Genomic DNA, 19,072 nt, shown 5'->3' on the forward strand with positions numbered 1-19,072 from the left:
CTCCTGTCCACTTTAAAACAGTGTTTTCGTCCTCAAAAACTGAGCTTCTTGAAAACGCTCGTCAAATTTGAAAACGTTGGTAGCGAAAACAGGCAAAACCGAGGATTTCATGACTTGTGGCGTGTAACTGTCATGTCATCCCAGCTGGAACCAAAGCGGTCAACATGGCTGTTGCAGATTTATTGTGCAAACCTGTTCAAGAAATTTAAGTGTTTTTTTTTTGTTTGTTTGTTTGTTTTGAATTTTGGTGTGCAAGGCTAACTCTTCAAAACTTTGCGACAGTGTTGAAGGCAATCAATCTGACAAAGCCATATTCAGATTTCTCTGGATTAGTGGGGTCTCAATGACACTGAGGAAAAACAGTCCCAGGTTCATCTGCATCAGGACAAACCAGATGATGTGAAGTGGCCTGCAGGAGCGGCCCGGCCTGGCGTGGGCCTGCGTACAATGCACACACACACACACACACACACACACACACACACACACACAAACACACAGATGTGGGACAGAGCCTGACCTTGTGCAAATTTCAGGCTTTTAGTATGCAAAATTCAACAGGACAAAAAAAAAAATTCATCTGCAGTGCGGCAACTTCTAGGCTTTCTGCACTTGTCTAAAATTCATGCTACAAGTCGAAGCAAAAGGAAAGCGAGTGGAGCGACGAGGGAACAAGTCAAACGCGATGCTGGAATTTCAAAGGAATGTCAAATCGAAATAGTAACTACACAGAACATTTTCTTTTTACATCCAGCTGAAGTGTCTCCACAGCGTTTGACAAGCTGCTGGAAGAGAAGAAATGAGTGTTAGGGGAAAAAACAGACTCAGAGGGAGGAAGAGGAGGAGGAGGAGGGGAGAAAAAAGAAGAAGACGAAAAAAAGTTTTGCCAACCTTTCGTTGTGACCGGGCAGCTCTTTGGCCCAGGACGGCGTCGCCTCTGCGGTGAAGCCCACGTCGTCATGGGAACTGGAGGATGACTGGTCGGAGAGGTGGGGCGGGAGGAGAGGCGGCCGGTCGTCCTCGATGATGACGGTGTCGTCCTGCGGCATGTTGACGGTCGGGGAGAGCTGGTAGTTTCCTGGAGGAGACGAGGTGGCAGACGGTTACTTCACTCGTCCGTTAACCGCCGCCTGGACGATAAAAATGTCCCCCTGCCACAGCTGCTCTCATGAAACCCTCTCAAAGGACAGGTTCTAATTCAACCTGAATCTCATCGGCCCAACCTCAGATCATTTCATTATTCCGATGGGTTTGATAGGGCCGAGTCTTATTTTGAGCAGCACAACCATGCATTTGTGGTCACGTGCTTCCAGACTGAAGGCCTACTAAGTGTCAGACTTGTGGAATAGATGCTGACAAGGTCAAGAACGAGCCAGTTCAAGGTTTTTGTCAAGCAAATGTCAGGGAAATATGTCTTTTATTCATTAAACAGCTGCTAGTATGACTGTAGTTCACTAGTACCGCTTTCCCACCAAAGAGGTTCCAGGGCTGGTTCGGAGCCAGTGCCTGACTTAGCACCGGTTCTTTGTTTTTCCACCGCCCAAGCTCCGGCCAAACTGGTTCCAAACCGGTTCCAGGCAAGCACCAACTTCTGGGGCTAAACAGGAGCCGGAGAAAGAACCGATGACACGACCCACCACGTCATTGGTGGGCGGGGTTACAGACCCAAACGGGAGCAGCGAACGCTATAAATGGATACCTAAACATAGTCGTCGTTCTTTCTGACCACGAATACGACGGGTAGGCGGCAATAATTGCGTTTTTTGCCTCTGGATCGCAATGTAGGCTTGTAAAGACATGAGCAGTATTTGCATCACTACGGTGGGTCATCCATTTGTCGTCCATGTTGGTTATTGTGATTCCGAGCGAGCATCTCGTACACCCACGTCATCACGTTTTACGATGACGCCATGACGTGGCTCTGACTTGGCCCCACTTGGCTGTTGGCCGATGGAAAAGCAAACTGGTTCTTTGTTGGAACCAGTTAAGCACCGGCTCTAGCACCAGCACTGAACTAGCACCAGGTTCTTTTTGGTGGAAAAGGGGCATAGGTGTTCAGTTGAGCTCAGGTAAATCACAGTGAAAAAAAAAAAAAAAAAAACACACATGGTGGGCAAGCTAAAACTAAAGTTCCTGAAAAGTTGTCATTTTAGAAATACAAAGTTTGTATTTTAACAGGAGACTGAGAGCATATTTCTTTAACCTTCATTTATGCAGGAAATGTCAAATAGGAACATATGTTGTTGTTTTTAGTCGTTGAAAAAAAGAAGAAAACACAGCACTCCATGGAGCAATAAATCAGGCCGTCATTGAATTTATTACTCAAAAGGCCACAACATGTTGGTGCCTTCATCAGAGCACACACACACTGCTGCAGCGCCCAAGGTTGATTTATCGCTGTGTAATGATTTGTTCCTTCACATTCACCTGCCAAGTACACGCACAGGTTTTTCGTTGAGTGGCTCCTCTGCAGGAGACGGGGCTTGAGTGTCCTGCTCGAGGGCGGCTCCATCTTCTCCAGCGAAGGCAGAGAGGAACTCATTTGTTTTCAAACGACCACAATTTCTTGGCTAGTCGAGGGATTCCAGCTAATGACCTCCTCCTATTCACGATGCCACATCTCTAACCTCGAGTTATCAAACGCTGCTGAAGGGCCTGGCGTGACGACGGATCTTGAGGACACCGAGCTTTCAAGGACCACGGTTTTGAAACCACAGACTGAAGCGGAGGCAGAAGGAGCTGCAGTGGGCTCGGTAAAAAGGTAAATTACAACATTTCATCACAAAAGAGCTCCTGCTGTGCACTAACGATCACAGACTGGTGAGACGTGACGGTGCACGAGGAGCTGAGGGTGGATCTCCTCTTTGGTTTCTTGTCTCTTCTCATACAGTCATGGACCAAAGTATTGGCAACCTCTGCAATTTTTCCAGAAAATACACCATTTCTCAAAGAAATGTTTGGAATTACAAATGTTTTTGGTATACACATGTTTATTTCCTTTATGTGCATTGGAACAACATGAAAAAAGCAGAAGAAAAAAGTCAAATTTTACATCATTTTACACAAAAATCCAAAAATGGAATGCCTGGCCAACATGTCTGTCAGCCGGACTGCATAAGATGTAGATTTTTTTTAATATATATCGTATTTTGCGCAACAACCAGCATCACAGCATGTCCAATGACAGCGTATTACTTAAAATAGGAGTCATACATATGAGAACTGAACAGATTTTGCACATCTAAACTCTGAATCATTATCTCAAAACATGGACTTTGCTGATCCATAATCTGCAGCATTCAGACATGAGGTAAGATGAGAAATATGACTGAGAGCTGAAATAAAATAGCTGTTTACTTCTTCTGACTTACAGCTACCGAACAGACCTCAGAATAATACCAACCACATGAGAAGAGAAACACTTGTAAAGCTTTGTAAAAGCTGGCCAGTTACACACACCCTGGGGAACGAATTTATTTGTGCAAAGAAGCAATTGCTGTATCAACCATGAGTCTGAAGTAAGTGTTTAATGGGCCAGCTCTACAAGAAAACAAGCTCCCCAAAAGAAGAGATGAAAATACAAAAAAAAAAAAAAAAACATACAGGGTAACTTCTTTTGCCACAAAACATATTTTGAAGTTTAAAAGCAGAGTGAAACTGCTCCTGGCTAATCAGCTTATACCAAGCGGAGTTTGGCAGCGGGCACAATGGCGTTGCTATGTCAAAACACTATGATTAATTCAAGCTGCGCCCTCACAAATAAAGATAAAAACTTCCCTGTGCCGAGGCGAAAAAATAAAATAGTCCCCTTCTCTGCTTGTGAAAAGCGAGGCTTAAGAAGTCCCATTGATATGCGGCGCATGACTTTGTCTTTAATCTGTATTTTGGAATTGGAAGTGGGGGGGGTTTCATGGCATCAAAAGAAGGGCAGCTTCAATGCCTCATAAAAGGCTTGTGTACTGAGCTCGGGGAAAAGTTTGTTTGTCTTTAGAAAGCGTTTGGGCTTTAAACCCGTAGACCTGGGGCTTGGAGCCAGGCCTGGTGTTTGTTTCTCATATCCAGGCATAGTGGGGAGCAGTGTGCTGCTGGGCACCGCCGCCTCCAGCCGGCCTGGATGAATGGGAGCGAGGCTGACCTGATCTAAATGGAGCTGAATGGAGAAAAAAGAGGGGGACGAGTGGTGTGAGGACCAGTGTGTGTGTGGGGTGAGCTCGAGTGCTGTGCAGAGTTACTTTAAAAAGTCATCAGTTACTTTACTTTGCATGAAAAAGTAACTTGTGACCATTGTGGGTAACTTTTAAAGTAACTTGTTACATCACAACATCATGGCCAGTAACAGTCGGTTGTCATGTTGTGATGTTATCGACTGAGGAGAAACTGGTTGAGTTCTTTTGCCTTACACAACAAGCATGCATTTAATTATGGCAGAGTAATCTGGATTATACATGTGTGACAAATAAACCTGAAGTCTTAAGTGTTTATTAAAAGTCACGTTGTAGAGAACTTTTTGGTTTCCCTCTTCTAAAACGTGCTGCGCTGCCAAATGTCTTGGGGATCAGTTTGAAAATGCAATGGAAGACTACTGCCCTAGTTTTAGTATTTTCAAATTTATTTTCAATTTATTTATTTATTTATTTATATATTTATTTTTCCAGATTCACTGTTTTCTACCTTTTTTAAGACAATTTTGGCAACAAAAATGACAGAAAACTAATAAAAGACTGAAATGAACTGAAAACTTAACTAAATGGATAGACAGAGAGAGAGAGAAGGTGTTTAATTGGGTCTATTTGATGTGTGTGTGTGTGTGTGTGTGTGTGTGTACTTGATAGAAAGGGGAGAGGAGCACACACATACACACACAAGTGCAACTGTTTGTGTGACCGTGTGTCCAAAACACAGCTGAACCTTTAACTGCATTAACAGCAACAGTTACAAAAGTGTGTGTGTGTGTGTGTGTGTGTGTGTGTGTGTGTGTGTGTGTGTGTCCGTGTGTCCATACTCCTTTCTGCCCCCCTCCTGCTGGGCATGTTTGTTATTTCCCGCAAATTTGAAGTCTGGGCGAGTCCTCTAGCACAGTGTGGGCCCTTCTCTGCCTCAGACCACACACACAAGCACACACACACACACACACACAGAGTTCAATCTGCCGATGTTTTTGGCACACGCACACAGACGTGTCCGCACACACGCACACAGAACCACTTAATCCCATTTCCCTAAGCAGTCCAATGCGCGACACTGAGAATCCCATCAATGTCACAGTTTGAATCACTGCAGTACAATCAACTGGCAGCGGCCGAGAAGAAAGCCAATGAATCTGTCAACTCACTAGCCTGGTAAAGGAGAAGAAGAAAAAAAAAAAAAAAAAAAAAAGCAAGCCTCTTTGTTTTAGTGCCAGCACCCAAAGGCAGCCATCAGCCGGCAACAATAGCGGTGCCGTGTGGCCGGACAGCCCGCCCCGAACCACCTGAGAGCCCGGCAAACACACATCATCTTTCCCAGTGGCTGGAATAAACTCACATAACAATAGCTGGCATTTCTTTTCAGCGTCACGGCGAAAGGCAATTATCAGAGTTTTTGTGTGGAAGCAGAGGGCGAAGGGGGCAACGCTGAACGACCGAGAGGTGGGGAGGAAAGATTATCTGTATGAAAATGGAGATAGCGAGAGGTGAGGGTAGCTGGGCGAAGGACAAACGGGATTTTTTTTTGTCTTGTCTCGGCCTATTTGCATAATTAGTTAGGAGGGTATTGCCAGGGGTGCCTGGGTTTGAAAGCGACTGGCCTGAAGGAATAATTAAGTCTCTCTCTTATCCCTGGCATCTCTGTGGTATTGGAGAGCGCAGAGAGCCGCCGAGCGATCTGAGAGCGTGCGCGGGCCCCGAAACAAGCCGATACGTTCGGGGACGGGAGCGGCGATGCCTTCGATGTGAGCTCGATGCATGATTTATGCTCTGTGGTGCCACGACGACGAAACACGCAGGCTTACTCCGAGCAACTGTGAAACCCCCCACCCCGACCCCGTCCCATACTTTATTTATCCACGCATGGTTTGTCAAGCACACGGCGCTCTGCTTCACATTCACACACACACACACACACACACACATATGCACATCTGGGAGCCGCCGGGTGCGAGCGCAGTCCTCTGTGCCGCTCCGCCGCAGCAGCTGAGGGTCGAGTGTTTTTGCTCAAGAGCACCTCAGCGGCTGTCGAGGGAAGGGAGGGTGACATACTCATGCATACGGCGAGCTGTTTGAACATTTTATGGCAAAGTTTGACTACCTGGGATTAACACACTGCAGATCTCAGCATCACTTTAGTCGTAATTTCATCGGGACAAGTCATTGAAAATATCTATAATAATGTTCTGACAGGTCAAAACAGCAATTAGAGATATGTGAAATTCATCTTTGACCGAATTTGTGTCACTTTCGTCATTCACGTGTATCTGTGATGTGAATTGTGTCTATCCACAGTTGCATGATGACTAGTCGTAATCCCAGTTTGAGATTATTACAGTAGCATTTCACTCGTCATAATTCCAGTTTAACCCCCTGAACCCCAAACCCGCCGGCAGGATAGAAAGACATGTATTTTTTTTTTAAAAATCGCCAAAATTCAATCGTTTATCGTAGCTGGAAGCTTTAAAAACCTATTTTTTCGTCAAAATTTGAATTTTCCAACGGTCCCTGAATGCAACATGTCCGACTTCCGTTTAGCGGTAGAAAAAAGGACGAAACTAAGCCTAAAAAAGTGATTTTTCATTCGAATCATTTTATTATACATGCTTCATTCAACAGTTCGCCAAAGAATAGTCGTTTACTCAATCCAGATTATTCAAAAAACAGAAAATTCTGCGGTCTTCAGCGGATCTGAGACATCTCGATTGATTCAGGTGAGCCCAACAGTCGCGTGACAAAAATTCAGTGAATTTCAGTGTGTAGGCAACAGTAGTGACATGGAAGGGCACAAGGCAGTAAAAACGCCTAAGTTATACAGGTTGGAAAAATGTTAATATTTCAGGAAATAAATCATGTGAAGCCCTACTTTTTTTTTTCCTGGATCAGTGACACTTGTGGGCACCTGAAAAAACGTTCTGTACATTTATTCCAATGTTTCTCGATTTTTGTAAAATAAATTATCAAAAAAAAAAAAAAAAAAAAAAAAAAAAATCAGTTTGCCTTTTTTATTTTTTTTATTATTTGTGGCACTATAACTCTTTCATACTGTGTGAAAGACATTTTTGAATGGCTTCAGGTGATAGCCACAGCTGTGCTGTTTCCATAGAGGTGCAGCTTGTAATTGCAGTGAAAAACAAGTCCACAGTGAGCCAAAATGTGAGGGGAGCAGAAAACACCCCAAAACTGCTTGGGGTTCAGAGGGTTAAGACATCTATAATGCCATTTTGACTGGTCAGAATTCAACTGTAGGGATCTGAAACTGGAACGGCGACTAGTCATAATTTAGTTGTAGATATCTGCAATTTCCACGGATATTTACGACAGCATGTTACTTAAAATATCTTGTAAGTGTCTCATTTTTTCAACTGGGGGAATGTCATTTTATTTTGGAATGAAACTTGATTTTTTTTTTTTTTCTTCTTCAAAGAGTTGTGAGTGAAGCGAGAGCGAGGAAAGCCGCAGCAACTCGAGTCTAACAGCCTCTTAACCGTTTAGCTCGCTGGTCTTTATCCTCTGTGGTTAGCCAACAGTGGCAAATTAAACAACGGTTTGGATAAGGCTTTAATCCTTTTCCTACCTCTCCAATCTGACGCTGACACAAAGCCGCAGGGCAGTGTTTTAAATAAGCGCCGCTTTGTCATGTCGAGGTCAGGCCGGGCACGTGGAAAAAGCCGACTTGGAGGAGTACGCTCCGAAGGGAAACTTTTTTTTTTTTTTTTTTTTTCTAACGTTTGCAACCGTGCTGATTTAAATCCGTCCGGAAACCACATGCATGAGGAGAGTCCGCAATATTTTGCATGGTATTCTTGGGGTTGAAATTTCCCCTTAGGTGGTCAGGGGAAAAAAAATACTTGAGCAGGCTGATTAAGTGTTTAATAAGCAGGGACATGTCTTGTCTGTCTGTAAAAGCCGGTAACTGCACGGAAGCACATCCCGCCGCAAGCCAGCCTCGGAGGCTGCTCGGGTCTGACGCCCCGTCCTGTTGAGGTCAGCTGAGACAGACTCTCTTCTGACATCTAAATTTACTTCTTCTTTTTTTTTTTTTACAAACACACACAAAAAAATGGAAAAAGGTATTTGGTGCATCAGCAGGCCCAGGCGGTGACTCTTTAATCCTGGGAGGACGAGAGCTGCACATCACTAACATCTAAGAGCATTAAAGTTAGGACTCTGAAGCTGAACCATCTTAACTATAATCTCCGTTATTCTTTTTAAAGATCCATAACTGTGCACCGCCCTACATCTACTTTATTCATTCATTACTACCTACTTATGTTTCTTTCTTCAAGCCAGCCGTTTTTTCCCTCATTATATCCCTCTGGAGGGAGAGGAGTCTGTTGCAGGGAAGTGAACTGCAGTTATGGGACACTCAGACTGACAGCCAAGTGGAACAAATACCTTCGATCTGTTTGACCGAGCCTGCGGTTTCCTGAACTCCCCGCCTGATACGACGATACACACGACGATATGATGGAGTGATATTTGATTCTGCCCGGTGCGTTTGACCCTACCGTCTTTCAACTTGGGACGTCATTTCCAGAAAAATCAAAAGCCTCCTCGTGCGCCCCACGCTCTGGAGAAGTCGCACCGGCCTTCATCTCCTCCTGCTCGGACGAGTTTAATTGACGGTACGCTGCTATTAGCCCGTCGCTCCTGCTCTGCCTGAAACCGGTCCAAAGTGCTGCGGTTTGGTTACTGTCGGCTTCCAGGAAAAGGAACCACATCAGCCCCATTCTGGCTTCTCTCCACTGGGTTCCAGTACATTTGAATACTTATTTTAATATTTGTTTCTTTAAGTCCATGATGAGGTGCCCTCCCTTCTTATACATCAGACTAAATGAGAGTCCAGGCTGTGATTGTATTGCACATCGGATCTCCCTCAACGTCTGAGCTCAAGGGTGGTCTCAAGGTTACTTTGTTTTTTTTTTTCCATTAATTTTTATTTTATTTTTGTTGCAACTTTTGTTTACAATTCCAGTTTAGTTTTTAAAGCATGTTTGCTAGTTTAGCCTCTTTTTTGTTTTTTGAAAATGCTTATTTTTAGTGTTAATTTTCGTCATTTTGGGGGGCAAGATTCAAAAAGCTCTTTTTTGAGACTTGTTTTCAGTAAAAAAAAAAAAAAAAGTCATCTGCTGGCATAAAACTGGCACAGCTAAAAAACTGGAAGATAGCATCCACACCGACCCAAAGTACAAGGCTTAAATGTGAGATAACCTGCCAACGACAAAAACCTAAGACATTTTCTCTATAATTTTAATTTAGTGAGTTTTGTAAACTCACAATACAGATTCAGTTAGCTACAATTTGTTTAAGCCTTGTTTTTATTTTTATTTTAGTTGATGAAAATGTTTTTTCACACCCAGTTTGGATTATTTTGCTAGCTTTTGTTATCGATCATAACCTTGGTGACTGTTTCTTCACTTCACCATCGCAGCCCCTCGACCGTGACCAGCCTTCCCTTCTCCATCAGATCCACTCTCTCTGTTATTCTTTCACGCCTCATCTCACAACCCACATTCATTCTCTTGCTTTTAAATTGTCTGGCTGTATGGCTGTGTGCTTTAAATTTGGACAGAGGCATCTGTTTCCATCTGCTGAGGCTGCGTTTAGCCTATGGAACATATTAAGCAGCGTGCTGAAGACCTACAGCAGCCTGGATGTGTGCAGGCAGCGAGCCCAGGACGGCTTCCCTCAAACACTGCAGAGCCAGGCTCTCCTCTTGTAAAGCCAATCCAGCTTTCCTGTCGTCACGTGCTCACCGTAAAGTAAAGTACGCACTGACTCTGCATAATTTAGCTGTTCTGGGAAGATTTTACTCCGGTGTGAACATCAAACTTGGTCTTTAGCCCATCACCGACGACACAGGCCTCCCAAACATCCTCCACACGGCCACTTCGGTGAGATTCCTGCTCAGTAAATTACACCGAGGTACGATCACTGTTCCACTTACCTCATGACTGAGACTGCATCCTTTGAATATTCAATAGCTCGAATAAACAATGCTGCGAGGCAATTTAATCAGGTCCGGGCCCATTCCCTTCTATAAATTAAGGATTTAATAAAGGCCATGGAGGAAATTTATGGATGTCATCAAGATGCAGCGGTACATTCATTTAGGGTGCTGTCTTAAGCGTTTTAATTGCTGTCTCTGACTTTTTTTTTTTGCTTTTGTTTTGTCTGTGTTGACATATTGTTCCTCTTCAGGTGATATTTATGTGTCATTGGTGAAAAGGGAATTAATAAGCACAACAAAAAACTAATGTTCTGTGTTTGACGTGACTGCATTGACTTTCAGTCGACATCTGCACGGTTGGCGGGCTTCGTAACAATAAGCGCGTTTGCTGCTCTTCCTATATTGTTGAACAGACGACTGCTACCTGTTTATAGCCCGTCTGCCCTCTGCTTTCTCGCGCTCTCATTAAAGGCCCTCGTTTTTTGTCAAGCCTGGATGAACACAGTCACGGCCGCAGCGTCGAGGAAATTCACCTGTGAAGACTTTCTCTGTCGGTCACAACAGCCGCGACGAGGCCACGCCTTCACGTCATCTCGCTTTGATTCATCAGACACGGTTGACAGAAGCCGACGCGATAAACAGATTAAAACCTGGCGCTCCAACTCGGTCGATTTACATTCAAGTTTAGATTTCTGCAACCCTTGACTCGAGCAAATCCAAAAAAAAAACACAGAGCAAAGAAACAGCAGCTGAGGATAAAGGGTAGAAAGTTTTGTTGTTTTTTGAGTCATTTTTTAATGCTTGGACTCGGCACAGACAAGCTAAGCAGGAAGACCATCTGGCTCACCTGGCCCTTTGACATTTACTAACTTTGAACCACCTGTCCATCAATCATTCAAGTGCCACACACATGCAAAACGCACAGAAATGCATGCAAGCTCTTACACACACTGATGCACATACAGCACGCTCGCTCTTCTCTTGTATTTCACCGACACGCAAACACTAAAGCGAACCTCTTTGAGGCCGCCCGGATGAAACAGAGGGACTCAAAAGCGTATACACACACACACACACACACACACACACACACACACAAATCCCTGAATCAGTCACAAGCGGGGCCTTTGCGGCAGCGTATCACTGCACAGCCATATTTCTATCGTCTCTCGGACGTTTTCCGAAACATTAAAAGCCGCCGAGTCCTGACAGGGGAGCCGGAGCGGAGGACATGGTTCACCAGCATCCTGTGTTGACAAAAGCTGGCAGGCTTACATCCCAGAATCCACCAGGAAAACACACTTCAGCGGACGGGAATGCGATGGCTTACAAGCGGCTGTAAACGCTGCACTTGAGTGGACTACTTGAGCTGCATTATTTAATAAAGTCTCCGTTTATACAAAGACTTGAGCAGCTTTTTCAGTATTCATTCTTACTTATGAAGCTGTAGATTGAGGAATACATATCAAATTGAAATATTCAGATAAGTAGCTAGAAATTAATATGAAAAGGAAGGAGAAAAAGGATGAGGCAGCTCAGAGGGGGAGGGTGCTGATGATGATAATGATACTGGTGATGATATGAATGGCCAAAGGGCATACTAGTCATACAAACTGCATATGGCAGCATGTGCCAGCATTACGTCAGCCTGGGAAAACACGAGTTCCCTGATCCTCTGAGAGCGCTCTCTCGCCTGTCAGTCTGAAATCGCTGCTCTCTGTATTCTCGCTGCAGATGAACCGAGCGAGGCCGGATTCAGGACGTCCCGAAGTCCAAGCAGCATTTTAAAAGACGTACGGAAAAACGAGTATGTGAGAATGCCGAATGCCTTACCGATGGTGCGTGGGATCATGGCCTGTCGCGGCATCAGGTTGTCGTCGAGGCCCTCCAGGCCGCCGTACAGGGAGTGGGAGATCCGGCGCTCTCGGTCGTCCAGAGAGGTGTTCAACATCTGCTGGGGTCCCAGAGGGCTGCCGGGGGTGTCCTGAAGGGGGAAAATCACCATCTTTACTCATTTTACACATAAAGTCTTTACATTTAACGCTTAAAAAAAAAAAAAAAGTTCAAGCAAGATTCACCCTCTCTTTGACGGCACATGTCGACAGCCTCTCCTCGTCTTTAGAGCGAGCGGCCTGAGGAGCTTAGAGCTAAATCACTATCATCTTTAAAAAGCCATGTTTATAGACGTCCATATAATGATCTTCCATTAGTGCTCAGGAAGAGCACTGTGCTCTTCAGTAGGCTTATGGCAGGATGTTAGCCATACAGAAGAATACAGTGGCATTGAAATGGGACTTGTGAGGATTTCCCACTCAACAAATACACACACCACTAAGAGTCTTTGTTTACGACCTCTTTTTGCCAGTTCATTTTTTTTTAATGCCTTGCTTTTATATTTCTCACTTTGTTTTCATTGTAGGCCTATAAATAGCGACTCATCCTTTGTGGGTGTGTGCTGCAGCGGGGATCGGTGACCTCGTGACCCCGTGCAGCGTTCACGGTCAACACACAAACACGAAGGAGACGGCGGCCAGACTGCTAACAGTAGATTAACCGCAATAAATGGGGCCGAGGGCAGCTAGCCACGCTAACGCTTGATAAACAACGACGGCCGACTCGGGCCGAGCGCGGCTGGTCGTGCCGGCGCTAGGTGGTGTGATAAGTCTGATGAATGAGCATGGATTTCCAATAGCCTGTTAAGCCACAGATTGTTAGCGAGCCAGCGTAGCACCACGGGGGCAGGTCGGCGCGCTGGTGTCCTGACATTTCCCTCAGGAGGCCGTCATGACACTCTCTTGTTTACTGGACAAATAGGCCATTTGTTGGTCCTGTCAACTATGAGCACAAATCACAAGACGTATATGTCTCTGTGTGTGTGTGTGTGTGTCTACACCCTGCATTGTTTGTCCATTGGATCGTTGGCGGTATTGATTTGCTATGGTTTCTGCATCCATTGCTGAAGGTGATGACAGCACTTGCCACAAAGATTACCATCATCACCGGTGTTGGATAACGAGCGATAACACTATCGCACCCCAATCAATACCGGAGCCAAATTAGCCCAATCAATGACTATAACTAGCTGGGCTGGGATTCGATTTTGGCGGTGGGTCTTTGCCCAATGATCCGATAAGCTCCCTAAATGGTTTTGGTGCTGTAATAATGACTGCCGAATGGATTCTGATTGTAAATAATCAGGTCCATTTTATACCATAGGACGTCTCTGGGTAAAATAAGGAGTTGAAGGTTGTATAAATCAGGTCCCAGGTTCAAATCCCGAAACCAGCTGGATAAAAAGTCTACCCCCTCCATCCTCAATTACTGTACCACTGAGCAAAGCGAGCAAGCTGATCAAGTATGATGAGCAGAAGAAGCAACAGCAGAAGCAAAAAACCCCTCAGGACTGAGGTGTAACTGTATGAATATGAATCAAGGTGAAGCTAAAAAAGAGCATGCACACTTGGCAAACGGCAGGTAAACAACATAATGAGGGTAAATAAAGGTTTAACAACCAGAATAAAAAACCTGATCTAAAACTGTATGCTCTCATATTAAGACAAATCTATATTTTATAGGATTCTATCAAAATTCTGGAAAAACAATGACAGGCCATTTTCCGAGAGAAATGAAACGGCTTAAACCAGAGCTTACAGAGAAGCAATCAAAACAGTCGACACAAGGAAACAAAGCAATTTCCAGGGTCGCCATATGGCGCTCAGAGCGCCGGGCTTGCGGCCGATCTTGACTTTAAATGAGATTGTTAATGAATTGGCCGGCTAAGGGGCCGAGGTGAAACGCCACAGCGATAGCCGAGGGGATTTGCCGTGCCGAGGTGCGCCGACAAATCACGCCGCAGCTCATTGCATATTCAGGCTGATAATTAAGCTCTGGGAAGGTCTCGATCCCATCGGGTGTGCGCGGTGAGGAGGAAGTCTGTGACTGTGGGTTCGGTGTGTTTCTGCAAAGAGGAGGGCAGAGAGAGGCGGCTGCGCTTGTGATTCATGTGATGCCAAACAGGTTAATTTGAGATTAATCTGAGATTGGCTGCCAAGGGAAGGAGACGTGGTGAAGGAAGTACATAAAGAATTATTTGATACCATATGTCACCACGTGTCAACTACCATCCAGACATTACAGGCTATATCAATTACATATTGCTCGATTTTAATTGATGCTGTAGGTGAAGGATACTTAGCTTAGCTGTGCTCTGTTATTTATTTATTTATTTATTTTGGAGTTTTATGGAGGATCCCCATTAGCTAACTGTCTCAGGGCTGTTGCTAGTCTTCCTGGGGTCCCATCTTTATTAACAATAATTTCAGAGAAATATGTGTGACAAATGCAACACAGCCATACAGCACAACACAAACCACAAACTAACAACTGAAAATAAGAAATAAAAAATAAACAAAACAACACAACCAACAACAGCTAACGGCAACTCAAGATCCAACATATATTAAAAAAAAAAAAAAAAAACATATCTGGGAAAAATCTTACTAAATGAGCGAACAGTAATAATAATAATAATGATAATAATAATAAAAATATTAATAATAGTAGGCCCAATAATTGTGTCATAATGTTTTAAGTCATGGGGCTCTAGTTTCCCGGCGCAGCGCAGGGTGGCGCAGTGAGGCGCACCCCGCGCAGAGCTAGTTTCGACCAGCGCAGCGCGCGAGGCGAACGGTTTCCAAGTTTCGCAGACGGATCTGCGCCGAGATGGGAGTGGCGGCGCAGCAGGGGGAGGTGTCGACAGATTCAGCTTGGCGCAGTGACAGTTTCGTGCCAAAAGGCTTCGCCGAGGTGCGCCAAAAGCTCGCCTCCTGAAACCACGTCTACTTTCGGCGCAAGGCGCAGCGTGGCTGGCGCAGTGGAAGTTTGGCTGACAGGCGGGCAGTGCGCACACGTCACCACAACCTCACAGGCAGGTTTCCAGAATGTCAGGCACATTAACAATGCAATAAATACCCACAGAAACCACTATTCAATGCTATAATATCAGTCAGCACATAAACGTATCTCCATATCGACTGTCCCGTCACAACTGATGTCAGATCAAAGGAGATTGGCACCGTTTGGCAGCGTAATGGAAACCCAACCTGATCACCTGTCAGTCAAACAATGTGTCCCATACAGTGATGTCTTTTTTCCAGTTATGGTGTCTGGCGCTGCCCCTGTTAACTACACAGTTTTTCTTCCATATATATTTAAATATTCCACTCTGGGTTTTCGTTATCCGGTAATCACCGGACTATGACTGGTAAAATCTGCCAAAGTCCGGTAATTTTTAAATGTCCGGTGAAAATATTCACAATTTTATTAAAACAGTCAATTTCCACGTAATTTTATTTATAATTTAAAAAAAAAATAGACTGCGTGATCCCTGTCTCCGGTGTACCAGAGGGAGAGAGAGGGTTTTTTCTGCAGAACCGGATCAAAACAGCAGCGAAGTTGCCTGGGGGAGAACAAGGTCACAAGACTGATGCGCATTGCAAGTTGCAGAGAGACACTTGAGACTTTTGATTTTAATTCAGCTGATGAATTAAGTTTTTATTGCATCTATTTGATTTCAAGTTGGCAGCACGCCGCGTTATTAAAATGATATGAGCCCGTTTTTTTGTTTGCAAATTGTAGTTGCAATTGTTTGCAATTGTATGCAACGTTCATGTTAAAAGAGCACAGGCTTGTGCAATATTTATTTATTTATTTTAGACGTTACGCACATGAGTCAATTGACGGCACTAATTTTATTTGATACAGCCTGCTTTTCAATAAAAAGATTACGCTATAAATAGACATGCCTTGATATCATTCTTATATAGCCTGCATATAATTTTAAGCTCAGTAAATTCAGACAATATTTGACCGGAATTTCAAACATTTGTCCGGTAAATTGAAAACCTGCCGGTCAAGTTGTCCTGTGCCAATTTTTTCTAACGGAAACCCTGATTCCACACATATAGAAAATGTAAAATGCATCAGTTCCTTGCCAGACACTGGGCGTTTAGAACAGCGAATGTAAAAGCTTTCATGAACCGGATTTTGTTTTAATCTCTAGTGTGTTGTTGCATCAGTAACTGATGGAGTCGAAAGTTGTAAAACAAACATGTAGGCTATTTATATGAATATGGCGAGGATTATCCTTTGAGGTAAAAACATTCATTAAAAATGGGGGCTTCACAGTAAAATTTATATTTGCTCGTAAAAATCAATAACTTTAACAGACGGTGACAGAGCTGGAAAAAAAGAGATGCGAGGCAGGCAGGTAATGGAAAGACAGGGGACTCAGGAAGACAAATTTAAGGATAGATGCATGGATGGATGGGTGGTTAGATGGATGGGTGGACAGATGGATGGCAGGTAGCTCCAGCAACATTGCAGCATCCAAGACTGGCCTCAGTGCGTGTGTGATGCGGCTGCTCTCTTCATCCATGTCAAATGTGTAGACTACCACTACGCCTTCGCGCAGCGCATTTTAAAGGCGAGGACAGGGGCTCATTTGATTGGTTTAAAGTGAATCGGCTGTGTCAAACCCACACCACGCCTTCTCTCCTCCCTTGCGCCGGTAGGAGGAACGGCGCAGTAGTTGCGCCAAGGCGCACGGCGTGCCAAACTTGCAAAATCCACTTGGACACACCCAGTTGGCGCAGCGCAGCTGCGCTGCGCCCGCGCCTCGCCAGGTCTGCGAAACTAGAGCCCATGGCCACATTATTCCTGTGTAAGCAAATACAATTTTAATTTCTTTTTGAACAATGTTGTGTTGCTGTCTGTTGACACTTTGGAAAGCAACACTCATTTTTTAGCCACAAGTTGCAGCACTTCTGGATTTTCAATCTTTATCTTTCATTTTCTGTGCAAATTGGTTATTATTATTATTATTATTGTTATTTTCTTCTTTCTCCTATTCTTTCTCTTATTTGTTGTGACTTGAATTTCTGTATTATCTGTGTTATAGACCACTGCTGTTGTTTTTGTCTTTATTTTTATTTTAATTTTTACATAGGGGAGGTATTTTTTATAAACCTCTTTCGGCTTCTACCTCTCTTGCACAATGTTTAAATTTATTATTTTCACTGTTTTTATGTAAGTCATATAATGTGCAAATAAACTAAACTAAACTAAACTAAACTACTGAGCCATATTGTAAAATTGATCTAATTTACTTTGGATTTTGATTGATAGCTAACGTAGAGCAGCACACATTACATCAACAGTCAGCCTACGGAAACTTCAAAAAAGCAACTTGAAGCTATCGTCTGTCTCCGAGAGTGGGACGTGGATTCTGTTTTGCCACCACAACAACAAAACCTCCTCATGTAATAATTAGCTGCTGTTTGATTTGATTGACAGCGGGCGGCTGGCGCTGTAATATCAGAATGCCACCCATGTCACGGGGGGCTTTTCCAAAATCAGTTTTGGCCGATCTCCTGTTTATTAAATTGTTGTTTTCCTCCATGCCGAGTGTCTTGGACAGTGTTTGTTAGGAATCGCCAGACACCTTCACAGCCTCGGGCCAAGCCTCCAGCTCTGCATGTGAAGCAGAGATTGACGAGGCTCCTGGGCGCTCGACATTTATTCATCCACCACGCTTCCTCTGAAGCCTCCCTCCCTGGACACGTGCACAACACACACACACACACACACACAGGCGCACAGAGTGTATCTACATGAAAAATCCTTAAATGTAAATGCACGGAGAGGTAAACAATATGCACATACACAAAGACTAAATACACACGCAGGTATATGTACACACCGAAGCACATACACACACCACACACACACACACACACAAACACAAAACACACCTCCAGGCTTAGCCTCTGCTTTCAATTACCAGCTGGGCCAAGGGGAAATCAAAACTTTGACACACCAGGTTGGAGAGGAGAGCAGGGGAGCCAGGCAGCGCCGGAGGCAAGCACACGCACACCGCCGTGCACACCCACACACACACACACAGCAGCACTCTACACAGCCTCAACCTCAGCTTTCAAGCAGGCGACAGGCCAAGGTGTAGAGAGAAGGTAAAAACATGACATTGAGGAGGGAAAAAAAGTTGTGCAGCTCGGTTCTCCAGCACAGTGTTGTTTCTTTTCTTTTTTTTTTTTTTTTGGTCTTCCCAGCAGCCTCACGGTGGGGGAGGCGGATGACGCCGAGGCGCGTGAACTGAATGTTTATTTTTATTTTACTCCATGAAAACACTCATTTCTGCTCGTAAGGGCACTTCTCAGTGCTTTGTTTAGGATTGTGTTGTAAATTTGCTCGGCAGGAAGAGCTTGTTTCAGCGCCGTGTAATGAGCCTGCGAACACACACGTCTCTTTTTAGCCGAGCGGTGTCAGCGAGGTCCTTTTATACAGAAAAACATGCAACAAAAATATCATTAAAAATCACTTTAATCTTTAATAACGTCACAAATCCAGAACATTTGGCATGGTTAATATTAAAAATGTCTCATCTGTAATGAGAATTAGTCTACAGGCGGGATCTGGACTCTGCATTTTCCAATATGGCTCCTCATATGCCTCAAACACAGAAGCCCTGCAGATTAAAACAGCACATGAACACACACAGGGGAGGGGGTGAATGAAAATGCAGCCTCCCTTCACTCAGAAACCGTTCCCGGTGCTCTTGAGCAATCAGTTATTTAACCTCCGACTGTTTCGATGGAGTTATTCCGAGGTCAAAACCATTATAGTGTGACTGTACTGGGCAACTCCCAGCTAAGGACGTGTAAAACTCGTGAGCTGGAAGTAAGTTGTTGCTGGAAAAGGTCACATATCCACAGACTGAATCAGTAAAATCCCCTTACCCTCTACTTTATCTTAACCTTTTTCTTATCCGAGATACATATCCAAGACTGCATTCCAGTCACATGATTAAAAAAAAAACATTTCGAAACGTCTCAAACATGCAACAATTGTGTATTTTGAA

The 19,072-nt window shown here is 44.2% G+C and overlaps 1 protein-coding gene across 1 annotated transcript in view; it reads right to left on the minus strand.

Annotated features, from left to right (window-relative positions):
* pard3ab (par-3 family cell polarity regulator alpha, b) overlaps positions 1–19,072 on the minus strand; it is a 271,360-nt gene that overhangs the window by 47,324 nt on the left and 204,964 nt on the right. Inside the window, exons 17-18 of the mRNA XM_030075049.1 lie at positions 11,971–12,121; positions 892–1,078 (exon numbers count right to left, since the gene is read on the minus strand). Coding sequence (XP_029930909.1) covers positions 892–1,078; positions 11,971–12,121 — 338 coding nt within the window. The remainder of the gene's footprint in view (positions 1–891; positions 1,079–11,970; positions 12,122–19,072) is intronic.

The sequence above is a fragment of the Myripristis murdjan genome, chromosome 17 (assembly GCF_902150065.1).
Source record: "Myripristis murdjan chromosome 17, fMyrMur1.1, whole genome shotgun sequence".
In the NCBI taxonomy this organism is placed as follows: Eukaryota; Metazoa; Chordata; class Actinopteri; order Holocentriformes; family Holocentridae; genus Myripristis; species Myripristis murdjan.